This window comes from Thalia democratica, chromosome 7 (assembly GCF_965202585.1).
Source record: "Thalia democratica chromosome 7, ktThaDemo2.hap1.1, whole genome shotgun sequence".
NCBI classification, from domain to species: Eukaryota; Metazoa; Chordata; class Thaliacea; order Salpida; family Salpidae; genus Thalia; species Thalia democratica.
This window is the reverse complement of record NC_139171.1, coordinates 5,282,033-5,299,417: the sequence shown is the minus strand read 5'-3', so window position 1 is coordinate 5,299,417 and position 17,385 is coordinate 5,282,033. Positions and strand designations below refer to the sequence as shown.

At 26.2% G+C, this 17,385-nt stretch overlaps 2 protein-coding genes across 2 annotated transcripts; both read right to left on the bottom strand.

Annotated features, from left to right (window-relative positions):
* Window positions 1-1,494: 1,494 nt before the first annotated feature.
* LOC145840738 (kelch-like protein 38) lies at window positions 1,495-3,278 on the bottom strand. The gene is made up of 2 exons (XM_082948064.1): window positions 3,179-3,278; window positions 1,495-2,888 (listed from the first exon to the last, which is right to left on the bottom strand). Exons 1-2 carry the CDS (start codon window positions 3,276-3,278, stop codon window positions 1,495-1,497), a joined length of 1,494 nt encoding a protein of 497 aa, XP_082804190.1.
* A 12,249-nt stretch (window positions 3,279-15,527) lies between these two features.
* On the bottom strand, window positions 15,528-16,922 carry LOC145840736 (kelch-like protein 38). The gene has a single exon (XM_082948062.1). It carries the CDS (start codon window positions 16,920-16,922, stop codon window positions 15,528-15,530), a length of 1,395 nt encoding a protein of 464 aa, XP_082804188.1.
* Window positions 16,923-17,385: the final 463 nt, after the last annotated feature.

Genomic DNA, 17,385 nt, shown 5'->3' with positions numbered 1-17,385 from the left:
GCTTCATTTGAAACTAATGTATATAACTAATCTTGTTTTAAGTAATTTTTAGATTATTTTTTGTAAACGTTATTTTGTACTTTAAAACAGACTTAAGAAATTTACTTTAACTACAACATGCAATAAGTAAAAAAACAACTTTTGTACGAATAAATGCACTTAATATTGTATTTTATAAATTTAAATAAATTAATCACAATATTGCAGTTTTTGTATAAAGAGAAATAACTTTTTTATATAAAATAATTTTACACATTTTTTTAAATTACTCGTTAAAGTTGACAAAAAAATTATTGTTTTTAATTGAAATTTTAAAACGTTAAGTATATTAAAGAAACTTTTTTATTAAAAGCTTCAAAAAAAAACTTTATTAAAGTCTTGCTTAAAACTCTTTTTAAAAACTTTTTAATTTAATTTATACTTTTAAGCTTTATATTTAAACTATAGATATAGGAACGGGTCAGAAAAGCATAGAGTGATACTTTAACAGAGTGTCACTTTAGCACGGATTTTTTTTTGAAATGTTTTTTATATGTACTTAAATAACATTTGTACTATTATGTTGATAAATCTAAAACCAAAATACGCAACATGTAAACTAAAGGTTAACATGATTTAAATGTGTTGCAAGTTTAAGTTTTAGTTAAAACTAAAATAAAAGTAAAATTACACAATTTATCAACTTGTTTTAGTATATAATTTTTAAATTTTTTCATACTGTCTTTTTCATATGTTACGACATAGACTTTTTTTTTAACCTAACAAAATATGAAAGCTCTAAGTTTCTTAAAACTTTTTTCGAAGCTTTTAATAATTTTATTCAGGTTAAATTTTAAACGTAAACTTAAACAAAAGATGATATACATTTAGGTTATTAAATATTGATGAACTGTTTACCTATGTTTTTTTACATACTAGGACAACTTTATAGCTAACTAAAAATTTATTTGTTTCATTTAAAAAAGCTCTTACTATACTTATACATAGAACTCTTATTATTATAACAAACAAAATGTTAAGTTCATCCTGTTTTTACATGCACGCGTCTCGTAATTCTTTTTTAATTATCTATGTGTTGTTAAAATTTGTATATAGACTATCACAAAGGTTAAAAACTTGTTTTAACATTTTTTTACCCGTTTTAGCTTTTTCATTATTTTAAAACTTTAAGAAACAGCTTAATTGAAATTGCTACTAGTAAAAAAATTATTTGTAGTTATTTAAGGCGATACTTTTAAAAGTGTTTGAACTAATTTTTGCTTTTATTTTATTTGTTAATAATAATTAACTAATTAAAGATCAAGTAAATGAACAATTCAAAATATCTAACAATATCCGGTGCTGAAATATCACTCCGTGCTAAAGTGACGCTTTGCATTTCTGACATCGACCCATAATTATTGTAAAATAAAATAAAAGGTTCTAATTTTTCCCTGAGTTCTTTCAATGCTTATTATAAATGAATAACGGGTAACCTAACACAAGAATAATCTGCTAATTTTTTTTTGCTCCACAGGGTTTTTGTGACCATTCATCTTTATCAAAGTCGTAAACTAATACATTACGAAAATTGCGAATAACAAACAGCTTGCTGCCAATTGCAATCACTTCGTTAACGCCACACAGATCATCTGTAGTATCAAGCTGAGGTTGTTTTAACAAAGTAAACTTATTTGTAATAGAATCGAACACTTCACAGTTATTTCTATTAGACCCATATCCACCAACTACAAACAGTTTGTTTTTTACCGCAACTGATTTGTGACTGTATCTACTGCCGATCATGTTTGGCATTTTAGACCATGTATCAGCTACACTGTCGTACGCTTCAACAATATTTAATGCTTCACTAACAATTCCACCATTTCTATTTAATCCACCACATACGACAATTCTTCCTTCAAATACAGCAGTAGCTGCTTTGATTTTTGCTTCGTTCATGCTTGATATTTTGTTCAACTTATGACTTTTTGTACAAAACCTGAAACAGGTAGATGTGAATCGCCTTTCGATTTGACCGCCCATAATGTATACAGTGTCCATGAAAGACAAAGAAGAATAAAGCTCAGAATCATCAGGCATGCAGGATATAGTTCTCCAAGTTTTAGTAGAAAGTGAAAACTTCTCAATTGACTTTACAAAACTACCGTTTTCATCAAAACCACCAAACACGTAAACTTCACCTTTGTTACAAACCACTTTGCAACCTCTTCGAGCGGTTCCCATTTGCGGCAAGAAGTTTGCTTTACAAAAGTTGTTTGCATCAAAGTATTTTACATCAGTGACAGGTTTAAATGTTCCTTTTTTTCTACCTCCACAAACTAGTACGTGAACATTTGTTTGGTTGCAGTATCTCCGTTCAATGTTGCAACTTGTCGAGTTTAACTGTTTTTTGTTCATGAGAATCGTTTTCATAATGCTAACAAACTCATCATCAATGCTTAAAGATGACACTTTTTCTAAAATTTGTTCTAAAGCATGAACTGATAAAAGCGGAAGTCTAACCGTCAACAAAAGATCTTTTGCAAACTTCCTACGTTCAGTTATGTCATGACACAACCAGCTATGAAATGCATCAAATACTTGCAGTTCTGAGTCAATGTTTAAACCATTGCTTGAAAGTATTTTTACAAGTGAGACAAAGTCCAGTTCTTGAAAATCTTTAGACTCTGCAACAATTGGAAAACATCGTTCAATAAAGCGCATCGATTCCTTACGCGAGGTTGTGAGCTTGAAAATACCAGACGAGTAGTTACAAACAACACAATTGTTTAATTCCAACCTTGTATTTATAAACTTGCATATTTTACCTTCCTCAACTTCGTCCAATAAAATACTGTTAGCTTTCATTGATCGTATGAGTTTTTCCTCGTCCATAACCAGGTTTTCTGTAAAATTCAAAGTATTGGTAATAAAGACCACCTCATGATTTGTAATTAAAAATTAAAAGTAAATTAAGCTAACTGGTGGGTTTAAAATATTATTTTTAAGAGTTATAAATAAAATATTTTAGTTAAGATTTTTCAAAAAAAATTTTAACCAAATAAGATAAAACTAGTCAGTTTGATTTTGCAATACGTGAGTTTAAATAACATTAAAAATGTAGAAGTATGCTTTAATAACTATCTTTAAGTTTTAGATAAGCATTTCACAAAAAATAATTTACTATAATTCTAACCTGTTTTATCAATTTGGTAGCTAGCTATGACATTCTCTCTGCATGATTTGACATAATCCGAATTAGTAGTAGCTGTACAAGTTGATCCATTTTCTTTCATATTACCAGTCTTTGTTTTATGTATGTCAGTTTTATAAGGTGCTTTTCCAAGTGGTGAAACTTTATTACGTGATAGATTATTATTTTGCATATTTTTACTTTACGGTCGTAATCTAAAATTTATGAACATTAGCTGTGTTAATTAACTAAATGAAAATTTAGGTTATTTTGTTTACTTAAACTAGGTATTACGATTCAGTTACCAGTTTCTTTACTGTAATCAAAAAAAAAGCATTAAATAAATAAAACGTGAAATCAAAAAATTTAAGACATAAGTTTAGTAGTTATTTACTTAAGATCAATTTAGGAGTTTTAAAATTATAAAATTAAAATATTTTAGTATAATAAGCATATTTATTACAAAAACAACAAAAATCTATTTAAACAACATTCAGTTATCATCTACGACTTAAGTAAAAAGCAATTCAAAGTAAAATCTCACAACACGAGCGTGAACTTGGCTTGAATGATTTTTTTTTGTAATTTTTCTTTTTAACTAAACTTCAAAACGAGTTATTTTCAAGTTCTTAAACGCTAACTTTTTTTTTATTCTAAAAAAATTTCTTTTGCCTGCTTTTCACAAGAACTTTCCAATATTTTTATACCATGAGCCTAAATAAATTTTTCAGAACATTTCCATTTTTGCACGATTTTCGATTTTTAGGTTTACAGACCTGTATGCAAAAATTTTTTTTTTCAATAAGTTTTACTTTTAATAGACTTGTATAGTTAAATTTTATAATGTAAATATATTTCTTACCCAATTATTTATTGTTTTATAAATATATGACCCATACAAGTTTTACCTAGACTCTTAGCACTTGAGCAAGAAATCCCTCATATACCTCTGCTAACAATATAGGTGAAACTTTATATGTCAAATATTCAAAATACAATAATAAATTGGGAAAAAAATATAATTACATCTTGAAACTTAACTATATAAGTCTATTTAATATAAAACTTAATAAAAATAAAAAAAAATGCATACAGGTCTGTGAACCTAAAAATCGAAAATCGTGCAAAAATGGAAATTTTCTAAAAAATTAATTTAGGCTTATGGTATAAAAAAATATTGGACAGTTCTAAACTTAGTTTAATAAATATTTTAGAACAAATTAAAAAAAAATAACATTATTTAGAAAAAAAACTTGTAAAGTTAAAATAATAGAAAATATCTCAAAATTTTTAAAGAGCCCCCTACAAAAGTCAAACTCCAATTCGATGAAAACTATTGTAAAAAGCAAAGCAAAAGAATTTTTTTTAGAATATAAATTAAAGCTCCAAGTTAGCATTAAAAAATTTAAAAATGATTGGTTTTAAAGTTTGGTTAAAAAAAAAACAATACAAAAATAGCCATTTAATTCAAGTTCACGCTCGTTGTCACAACTAATAGTTCTAAAAATCCTAATTTTTTTTAACTAAAACATTTCAAGTTATGTAAATTGTTATATATCAGTGCAATTAACGGAAAAACAAGTTATTCAGTGTGCGGACTTGACTCACAGGAAAGTTTTTTTAGGGCTGATTTTTTAATGATATATTATTGGATTATGATACTCAAAAAATATATTTAAAGAAGCTTTTTTCAATGAAAACTAAATAGAAAAACAACCAAATCTTATTTCAGAATTTCAACATGTTTAACTTTTTTTTTTTTTTACTTTGTATAACTTAAATTTCATGCTTCAGTAATTTTCTACCGCGTATTTATCGCCACATTTCCAACTTTGCTATGGTGCATAAGAAATCAATATTGAGTTAAAGCTTTTATTGTTAGTTATAAATTAGTACTTAACTTTGTTTAATTTGTATAAGAACTACATTACAACTAAAATAATATAAACAAAGCTGTATTCAATACAATACAAATAAGTATACATAAAGACATTTTTGTTTTATGAGTACAACTAGTTTATGACTTAATAATCTTTCACAGTCAGGTCTCTGTGAAGATAAAATCCTTCCAAAATAACCGAAAACTATTTAAGTTTCATTAAACTAGCTTGAGAAAATTTAAAACTAAATAAACATTAAATGTGAGTAAAAACCTAAAACATATTATTAAAAAAGATCATATAACTGAGAAACAATATTTTTAAAGAATATTAATATAAAAACAAATCTAAAAAGTTTTCAAAAACTAGCCTGAGATTAAAGATTATAGCCTGATTTAATCAGAATTATAAAATGATTAAAAAGTGTTTAGATACAAAAACTAAACTAAAACTATTATTAACCAATCCTAAGTTATTAAAATACTAAAATAAAAATAAAAACTTTCTAAGAAACAAACAAAAAGGGTTAACAAGTTAAAGTTAGTTTGAAGAAAAGTTTTCAAGCTAGCCTGAGTTTTTCTAAACTATCCTGTGTAGTCAAAGTGTGTGGCAATCCTAGGCCATATTATCAATATAATGAAAAAAAAATTACAAGAATTTAAAATTTTATTATAATATTTTTATCAAGAAACTACTTTACTCAAATGATTTTATAATTGTTATTATTTTCAAAGTTAACATAAAAAAAGTTTTAAACAATGCTTTCTAATTCTAAATATAATACATCATATCAGTTAAAAAAAGTTTTAATCAAAACAAAACTTGATAAAATTTGGAATGTCTTAGTTATTTCTTTGAGTTTTGTTATTAAGATAACTATTTTAAAAACATTAAAACTAAAATAGTTTTACCTTTATAGGAGAAAGTTAAAAATTAGAATTGATAAAGTAATTTAAAAAGCTTTTTTATATACATAATAAGGAAACACATGACTTATAGGCACACATATTTGCTTGCCAAAACTGGGAAAAAATACTTATACCTGTTTACTTTATAGTTGTAAAATCTTTTAATCTAATTCTAAAATTTAAAACTGTATAACATAATTTCAAAGATTATTAAGCTTAACTTGACAAAATACTTACCTAGAATGGTTAAAATAAAAAAGACTACTGCACACCAAAAAGTGTCTTTTAATAATTATTAAAGTCCAAATCAAAAGGTCTGTTTTATACTACTTACCTTATAACTTGACATTGTTATAATATTCTCATGCTTAAAATTTAACAAAAAAAACCAGAAAATACTTTTAAATTACAAACAAAATATAAAAATGATCCAATTTACAATAATAAAAACTTATATAAGTATCTTTTTTTTTTCTTTACAACAAACAGTACAATTCAATTTAATTAATTTTAATTAAGTTTAGTTAGGTTGATAAATTTTTTTTAAATTAAATTGTTAAACTAATAAACTTTAGAAAGAAAATATCTTGATATAACACTTAAGTATACAACATTCTTACCAATAGAGTAAAAAGATGAAAATAAATTTTATAAACCTTAAAAAACAAACTAATTATTGAAATTGATTAAAGACGGAATTAAAATAATATTTATTTAGTTTCTAAAATGTCTATATCTAAAACTTTATAAAAACTATAAAACACTTAAAACTACAAAATTTTTAGCCACACTTGTTTTCATTAAGAACTATGTATTAATGATTTTTCATTTTCAGAACAATTTATTCACATATAATTCAGGCATTCCCAAGTGAATTCTAGAGTTTTTTTTTTCTATCTAAAAGCAAAATTGGCTTTTTAAAATAATTTCAAATAAGTATTTTTATAACAGAAAGAAATTAAATCTTTTATATGTAAAAGCTCTACTTTTGAAAATAAGATTTTTCATATTTCGATTAGATTAACAAATTTCTTTCATTTTAAATAAATAGCTGAAGTATTAGTATTCTTTTGTTACAGCTAGATGATTAATTTATATTTTTTAATAAATAATACAAATAAACTATTTTTAACAGGATTTTCGATGTCATTATTAAAAGCTAATAGCTATATTAATCCTTACAAAAAAGTAGAACTTAAAAAATAAAAAATAAGAAAATTTATGTTAAAATGATCGGTTACCGGGATTCAACAAACCAATATTTCTGAATACTGAATGAACTTTGTTTTAAAATGTAACGCTCGGGTAAATAGATTGCGAAGCTCTCATATAATTCTAAATATCAAGAATATTATCTTAAATATGATGCAGAAATTCTAAAATTGAAATCTACTAGAACCGTATTAGTTTATTATACATTTTATATAATATTATGATTGAATCTTTTTTTATTTTGTTAAAATAATTTTTATTCGAAAAATTATATAAAATCTGAGTCATAGGGTAAGTCTTGGTTGAAAAATTTCCGAGTCAGCAAAAAAAACTTTGTTTTCACGCTTTCACTCACAATGTAGAGTAATCGTGTTATATTACGTAAGTTATTGTTATTTGTTATTGAATTGTCATGCAAAGTCTACAGAACAAATTTTGATTTTGACAAATTCAAAATTTAACACAAAATGTTATAATTGTTTTGTTTCAATTTATATTTCTAAAATAGAAAAAAAATAATATCAAATTGTGGAGTACGACTCGATGACCGAGATGATTTTCGTACGGGTAAATTTGAGAACGGGAAGAAACGGGTGACAAAACACAGCGTCACTTTGGAACGGAGTGAAACTGAAGCTCGATCGTCAAGTTTTTGAGTCAAACAATAAATTATTTTAAACAAACTTTTTAAAATTAAACTTAAAGCAACCTGCATCCTGTTAAGCATTTTAGCAACTTCAAAGTGTGAACTTAAGAAGAAATTATTTACCAAAATTTATTCAATTTAAAATTATAGTTTTAAGGAGGAATATTATGACTAAGCTTGGCAGCCTATTTAGTAAATAACCATTTATACTAAAATAAATCACTCGCAGGTAGTTAGAAACATCCTTTGTAGGCTTTACTTTTAGAGAAAAACTTTACTTCATAAATAAATAGTACTATAAATAAAGAATACTTTCAAATAGTAGTTAAACTACTATAAACTTAACTAAATATTAAAAATTTTATATTATTTTAATTCTATTTGAATTCTAATTTGAATTACTAATAATTGTCTTATAATACATCTAAAAATTTAATTCTCCGACTTATTTTTTAAATTTACCCTAAAATTTAAACTTATCAAAACTAATCTACGCTGATTTAAAAAAATTGGGAAACTTATAGCTCGTAAATATCGGTAGGTTTATACATATATAGTTTTATGTTGAAAATATAAAAGTAAAAATTTAAAACGTTTAATTTCGTTAAAGCTTTATACTGAGTTGAATTAAAAGGTTTTCAGTTTTCTGTTATCTTGATAGTAAAAACTTATTGTTTGTTTTAGTAATTACTGTTAGTACCATTTTAACACGAACTTTTAGTTAAAGCCTAAACTTGTAGTACATTAAAAGCTGACTTTTAAATTATAACTTGCTAAGCTCGTGTTTATACATTTAAAAAATTATTGTACAAATATTATAAAAGCAAAGAAAAAGAACCGAGAAAAATTACTCTGTGCTAAAATGTTACTCCGCGCAAAAGTGTCACTTTGTGCAAAAATTTCACTTGGTGCTAAAGTCTCAATCCGTGCTAAAGTTTCACTCCGTACTAAAGTGTCACTCCGTGCTAAAGTGTCACTCCGTGCTAAGTGTCACTGTGTGCTAAAGTGTCACTCCGTGCTAAAGTTTCACTCTGTGCTTAAGTTTCACTCTGTGCTAAAGTGTCACTCTGTGCTAAAGTACTCTGTGCTAAAGTTCCACTCCGTGCTAAAATGTCACTCTGTGCTAAAGTGTCACTCCGTACTAAAATGTCACTATGTGCTAAAATTTAACTTTGTGCTAAAGTTTCACTCCGTACTAAAGTTTCACTCTGTGCTAAAGTTTCACTCCGTACCAATGTTTTTAAACTTAAAGTAATTAATTTCCAAAGTGATAAACTTTAGGTAATAAAAAACAACTCAATGTTTTTAACAGTGTTTAAATTTAAACTAAAGTTATATTAGTTTTAGTCGTCTCATCATTAGTGAATATTCCATAGAAAAATTTCATTCATATTTTTTATTCTAGTTTAAAATGTTATTTTGTTTAGTTAAGTGTAATTTTACTTTTATTTTAGTTTTAACTAAAACTGAAACTTGTAACACATTTAAAGCATGTTAAACTTTAGTTTACATGTTGCGTATTTTGTTTTTAGATTTATCAACATAATAGTACAAATGTTATTTAAGTACATATAAAATAACATTTCAAAAAAAAATCCGTGCTAAAGTGACGCTCTCTGCTAAAGTGTCCCTCCATGCTAGAGTGTCACTCTCTGCTTAAGTGTCCCTCCATGCTAGAGTGTCACTCTCTGCTAAAGTGTCCCTCCATGCTAGAGTGTCACTCTCTGCTTAAGTGTCCCTCCATGCTAGAGTGTCACTCTCTGCTTAAGTGTCCCTCCATGCTAGAGTGTCACTCTCTGCTAAAGTGTCCCTCCATGCTAGAGTGTCACTCTCTGCTAAAGTGTCCCTCCATGCTAGAGTGTCACTCTCTGCTAAAGTGTCCCTCCATGCTAGAGTGTCACTCTCTGCTAAAGTGTCCCTCCATGCTAGAGTGTCACTCTCTGCTAAAGTGGCCCTCCATGCTAGAGTGTCACTCTCTGCTTAAGTGTCCCTCCATGCTAGAGTGTCACTCTCTGCTTAAGTGTCCCTCCATGCTAGAGTGTCACTCTCTGCTAAAGTGTCCCTCCATGCTAGAGTGTCACTCTCTGCTAAATATCACTTCGTGCTTTTCTGACCCGTTCCTATATCTATAGTTTAAATATAAAGCCTAAAAGTATAAATTAAATTAAAAAGTTTTTCAAAAAAGTTTTATTTTGAAGCTTTTAATAGAAAAGTTTTTTTAATATACTTAACGTTTTAGAATTTCAATTAAGAACAATAATTTTTTTGTCAACTTTAATGAGTAATTTAAAAAAATGTGAAAAAATTATTTTATATAAAAAATTTAATTCTCTTTCTACAAAAAAAAGTAATATTTTTATGATGTTATTTGAACTTATTTACAACATTAAACGCATTTATTCGTACAAAAGTTGTTTTTTTTTTACTGAATTGCATGTTGTAGTTAAAGTAAATTTCTTAAGTCTGTTTTAAAGTACATAGTAACGTTTACAAAAAATAAACTAAAAATTACTTAAAACAAACTTAGTTGTATACATTAGTTTCAAATAAAGCTAATTTATAAACTTATTCTATTGTTTTATTTAGTGTATTTAGTTTTAAAATTATTTTATTTATTTTTAATTGAGTGTGAATAACTTATATGTTTTAGATTAACCGTAATTATATATGTTTCAATTTTTAGTAAATAACTTTTACAGAAAACAAATGATAATAAAAGTGATGCTATTTATTGATAAAAAATACATTTTACTGTAGTTTTATATTATAAATTAAAAGTGGGCAACGTACCACCTACAAAAAAAACTTTTTTGAACTAAAAATAAATAAGGTTAATACAAACTTTTTCAAAGTTTACATTTTATTTTACTCAAAGTGTATACCAGTTTAGGTTTTTTTTTAAATATATAAATTAAGCTTTTTTGAGACTCCGTAGATTTGTTCTTAAATTTATTTGAGAGCAGTGAAACGCCGTTAGTCGGAATAAAGTTTTGACACAAAAACATCTGTGGTATATCATATAATGTTAAGTAATACTTTTCTAGGCGAGTTGAAGTAAATAAAATTAAAACTTGTTCGGCAGATCCTTAATTGTAGAGAGCTTGAAACTACAGTTTTATAAAAGCTTTTAATAGAACTTGTTGTCATTTAATGTATAACTTTGTTTATGTGTTGTGAAATAAAACAAGCCTTTTTTATGTTACAGTTTGATTTATGTGTTTACTAACTAATAATATCATTATTAAAAAATCAGAAATGTTAGCTTTGATTAATTTTATATTCTAAACAAAAATAATCTAATATTACTATAAAATATATAACTAACAATATTGAAAAAAAACTGTTAGTAATATTTAGCCAGTTAGATTAGTAGTAGACAGTTTTATAATCATGAATATATATGTCATTTTTCTTTAATACACTATAAATTTTGACTTGAAGCAAAATTATTTAAGATTTTGATAACTAAAAAAATGTAGTACAGATAGATTTTAATGAAACAGTTCTATAGCGACTTATTCGCGTAAAAATAAAAATAAATTCAAACTATCATTTGTTTACACAACGTCTTAAAAGTGGAGCAAAATTTTTTATTATTTTATTTTAACTTCGTTAAATGCTTGTTTGAATAAACTTTTTAATGTTTAAAGTATGGTTGCTAAAAAAATTTTACAAACTAGTTTTAATAATCGCCTAATTGACAAAAACTAAACAAATTGTCGCATTTCATGTATTTAAAACCTTAATTGCACTTTTTATTTTATCTTAGAAAAAAGTCAGTTAGAATTAATATCTGTAAAAACTGATAAACAAAAGATAATTTCTGAACCATAACTTATCTTATCTTATCAGATCTTATCTTAATAAAAAATATCTGGCAGAAAAACTGACAAGTTATGTTAACACATAGAAGGTAAGCTAAACGAATACTTAAAAAAATGCGACTTTGATAAAAAGCCAACAGAAATAACAATTCGATGTCTGAGTACCAAAAGTTGTAATTACAAGTTCAAAGATTTTTCAAGCAACGTTTTTGTTGATAAAAAGACACATTCTTGTACTAAACAGCTAATAGTCGCTTTTGCCAACATTGAAAACTAAGAAATAATATTTTTTTTGACTTTTGACGTGATTCATTTCAGATACTTAACTAAGAAAGACAAAGACATAATTTACCTTTCACTTTTAGATTCTGTCAGATATTTGGAGCCTACTAAACTGTGTAAGAAAATTTACCAAAACATTGTTAGTAGTTATTTTGAATATTGTGGTAATAAATTATACTTGATAAAAAAAATTTATTCAGGAAAGTTAAGATAGAAAAATTGCTAAAAGTAATTTCAAACATGTAACATGTATATTTCTTTTTTTTTTAACTTTTGTTTATCTCTAACTAAAATTTCATCAATTGTTCAAAGCATTTAAAACTGACAAATTATGTCAACACATAGAACAGGGGTCGTGGCCCTCAAAGCTAAAATCTGCAGCTTGCGAGGTACTTTATAGTTAAATAAACATGGTTAAAATACATATAAATAAAAGAGTTTGCAATAAACACTTACAACTAGGCTTTAAGTTTAATAAATACTCTTTAAATGAGAAATTTCACAGCTTGTTTTGTTATATGAATGATTTAAAATAGTATTTTTCTAGTATTTAAATTACTATTTTTAAATGACTGCGGCCGCCAGAAGACTTTATTCCTAAATTGTGCGGCCCACGAGCAGACTTTTCTGAGAAAATTCGCCGGCGAGTTACAAAAGGCAGATGATCCCTGAGATAGAAGGTAAATAAAAGAAAAACTTAGAAAATCGGGAATTTCATAAAAAGCCAACAGAAATAAAAATTCGTAGCATGAGTATCAAAAGTTGTTACTACAAATATGGAGCATTTTTAAGTAATTTCTTTAATGATAAAAAGACACATTCTTGTACTAAAAAGCTAATAGCCGCTTTTGCTACCATTGACAACAAAGAAATAATGTTTTTCGCTTTTGATGTAATTCATATCAGAAATTTAAACAACAAAAACTAAGCCATAATTTACCTTTTGTTTTTAGACTCTGTAAGATATTTAGAGCTAACTAAACTACGTTAGAATATACATCAAAGTTTTGTTAGTATTTATTTCGAGTACTGTGGATTTATTGGGTTCGATTACATTTACATAAACCCAATGTCCGCTTTTTTTTTGGGTTTTGAGTGAGCAACAAGTACATCTTTAGTGGTAGACCTACCAATAAAAAACTTCCCGAAAACGAAAAATTGTTAACCTTGCACAAGGAATTTTTGAAGACTGTTTGAAGAGGACATTTTAAATTTTTACAAGTTGCACGAAGTGATTGGTCTTAAATTATTTAAAATTAAATTTAAAACCGAAAACAAAATTTAAAATAATAAAGTTAAGGAAAGATTTAACTAACTAGCTAAACATTTCTAATCGTTTTTAATTAACTAAATACTGTTAATTAGATTCTTTATTATAAAAAAAATATCAGCTGTTTTGTTTAGTTTAAAATTACTTTCAGCTAACATTTCTGATATATTAATAATACTATTGGTTAGTAAACACATAAAATAAACTGTAACATAACAACCGCTTGTTTTAGTTTACAACACATAAACAAAATTGTACATTAAATTACAACAAATTCTATTAAAAACTATTATAAAGCTGTAGCTTGAAGTTATCGATTATTACTAATCTGCCGAACAATTTTCGATTTTATTTGCTTCAACTCGCTTAGATAAATATCACTTAACATTATATGATATATATATTTAAAAATAAACTAAATTGATATAAAATATAAAAATATAACTTTTGCTAAAATAAAGTGTACATTTTGAAATACTTAGAAGTATTGATTTTTTTTTAATATCAATAATTTAACGCAGTTGTTTATGCAGGTTGTACCTTGCCAACGTTTAAATATATTATAATTTTATTATGTGATGTATTCTACTATAAATTTACAATAAACTTAATTTGTTATTATTAATTCGTCTAAACTTTATAATTGTTTATTTTTTTGAAGTTATTTACAAAAAAGAAAATATATATAATTACAGTTGATCTAAAATACTTAAGTTACACACAACTAATTAAAAACACAAAAAACAGTATTAATACTAAATATACTAAACAAAAACACATGTAACAAGTTTATAAACAAGCTTACTTTGTAAACTAATGTGTTTTACTAATTTATTTTTAAGTATTTTTAAGAATGTTCTTTGAGAAAGTTACTTTATACTGTAAAACAGACTTTAGAAATCTACCTTTTTTATAAAACGCAGTTAGTAAAAAAAACAAATTTTGTTCAAATAGATGCGTTATATATTGTATAAAATAAATTCAAATAACATCAACACAATAAGACAGCTTTTGTGAAAAGAGAAACAAATTTAATATATAAAATAAATTAAGAGATTTTTTACTTTCTGACAAATTTTACAAAAAAGTTATTTGTTGAGATTTAAATGCTAAAACATTAGATATATCAAGTTATTTTTATTTTTGAAGTCTTGAAGTAAAATTTAATTATAATGTTGCTAAAAACGGTTTTTAAGAATTCTTTACTTTAGTTTATACTTTTAAGCTATGTATTCAAATTATAGATATGGGAAAGGGTCAGAAAAGCATTGAGTGACACTTTAGCACAGTGTGACAATTTAGCACGGAGTGACACTTTAGCACAGAATGTCACTTTAACACGGAGTGACACTTGAGCACGGCATCAAATTAGCACATAACTTATTTTGCAATGTCTTTTCTATGCTTAAGCAACATTTGTACTACTATATCTAAAAATCTAAAAAAGAACTATGCAATATGTAAACTAAACTTTAACAAGCTAAATTTTACAAGTTTAAGTTTTAACTAAAAAAAAAATAATGTTGAAATTACAACCTTTGCCAACTTCTTTTATTTTTAAATAATTTGTTACTTTGTCTTCATATATTCGACAGAATTTTATTTTTTCAAACCTAGCAATATACATTTAATCAATTTTAATAAGGTTAAACTTTAATAGTGATGTTAAAATATAAGGCGATATATATCGAGATAAGTAAATATTCAAAGTTAGTAAATATTGATAATCAGTTTACCTTTGTTTTCACAAACCCTGATAATTTCATAACCTACTTTTTTTTTTTTATTTCGTTATAAATACATATAGGTTTAAATATTTTAACAAACAAATATGTTAAATTCCTCCTATTTCTACATGCACGCGTCTCGTAACTTTTTTTATTTATAATTATCTGTATGATATAAAAATTATATACAGACTAAAAAATAGGTAATAACTTGTCTTAACATTTTTTTACCATTTTTAGCTTTTTCATAATTTTGAAACTTTAAGAAACAGCTTAATTTAAAGCGCTATGTAATAGTAAAAATTTAATTTATAGTTTTTTTAATGCGATTTTTTTAAAAGTGTTAGAAATATTTTTTTTTGTTATTCTTAATAATAATTAAGTAATCGAACATCAAATAAATGAACATTTCAAAATATCTAACATTATGCGGTGCTGAAATATTACTCCGTGCTAAAGTAACGTTGTGCTAAAGTGACATTCCGTATTAAAGTGTCTTTCCGTGCTAAAGTGACGCTTTGCATTTCTGACATCGACCCATAATCATTGTAAAATAAAAAAAAAAGGTTCTAGTTTTTTATTGAGTTCTTTCAATGCTTATTATTAATAAATAACAGGTAATCTGACACAAGAATAATCTGCTAATTTTGTTTTTACTCCACAGGGTTTTTGTGACCATTCATCTTTATCAAAGTCGTAAACTATCACCTTACGAAAGTTGCGAATAACAAACAGCTTGCTGCCAATTGCAATCACTTCGTTAACGTCACACAGATCATCTATAGTATCAAGTTGAGGCTGTTTTAACAAAGTAAACTTGTTTGTAATAGAATCGAACACTTCATAGTTATTTGTATTAAACCCATATCCACCAACTACAAACAATTTGTTTTTTACCGCAATTGATTTGTGACTGTTTCTACTTCCGATCATGTTTGGCATTTTAGACCATGTATCAGCTGCACTGTCGTACGCTTCAACAATATTTAATGTTTCATTAATAAATCCACCATTTCTACTTAATCCACCACATATGACAATTCTTCCTTCAAATACAGCAGTAGCTGCTTTGATTTTTGCTTTGTTCATGCTTGATATTTTGTTTAACTTATGACTTTTTGTACAAAACCTGAAACAGGTAGATGTGAATCGCCTTTCGATTTGACCGCCCATAATGTATACAGTGTCCATGAAAGACAAAGTAGAAAAATTCTCACAGTCTTTTTGCAAGCAGGATATAGTTTTCCAAGTTTTAGTAGAAAGTGAAAACATCTCAATTGACTTTACAAAACTACCGTTTTCATCCAAACCACCAAACACGTAAACTTCACTTTTGTTACAAACTACTTTGCAACCTCTTCGAGCGGTTCCCATTTGCGGCAAGATCTTTGCTTTAGAAACGTTGTTTGCATCAAAGTAATTTACATCAGTGACAGATTTAAATGTTTTTATTTTTCTACCTCCACAAACCAGTACGTGAAAATTTGTTTGGTTGCAATATCTACGTTCAATGTTGCAACTTGTTGAGTTAAACAGTTTTTTGTTCATGAGAATCGTTTTCATAATGCTAACACACTCATCATCAATGCTGAAAGATGACACTTTTTCTAAAATTTGTTCTAATGCAGAAGTTGATAGAAGCGAAAGTCTAACCGTCAACAAAAGTTCTTTTGCAAACTTCCTACGTTCAGTTATGTCATGACACAACCAGCTATGAAATGCATTAAATACTTGCAGTTCCGAGTCAATATTTAAACCACTGCTTGAAAGTATTTTCACAAGTGAGACAAAGTCAAGTTCTAAAAAATCTCTAATCTCAGCAACAATTGGAAAACATCGTTCAATAAAGCGCATCAATTCCTCGCGCGAAGTTGTGAGCTTGAAAATACCAGATGAGTAGTTACAAACAACACAATTGTTTAATTCCAACCTTGTGTTTATAAACTTGCATATTTTACCTTCCGTAACTTCGTCCAATAAAATACTGTTAGCTTTCATTGTTCGTATGAGTTTTTCGTCGTCTATAACCAGGTTTTCTGTAAAATTTAAAGTATTTGTAATAAAGACCACCTCATGATTTGTAATTAAAAATTAAAAGTAAATTAAGCTAACTGGTTTTTTAAAATTATAAATAAAATATTCTAGTTAAGATTTTCCAAAAAAAAATTTTACCAAACAAGATAAAACTAGTCAGTTTGATTTTGCAATACGTGAGGAGTTTAAATAACATTAAAAATGTAGAAATATGCTAAAACAATTTTCTTTAAGTTTTAGATAAGCATTTCACAAATAATAATTTACTATAGTTCTAACCTGTTTTATCAATTTGGTAGCTAGCTATGACATTCTCTCTGCATGATTTGACATAACCCGGATTAGTAGTAGCTGTACAAGTTGAACCATTTTGCTTCATATTACCAGTCTTTGTTTTCTGTATAACACTTTTTAAGGTGCTTTTTCA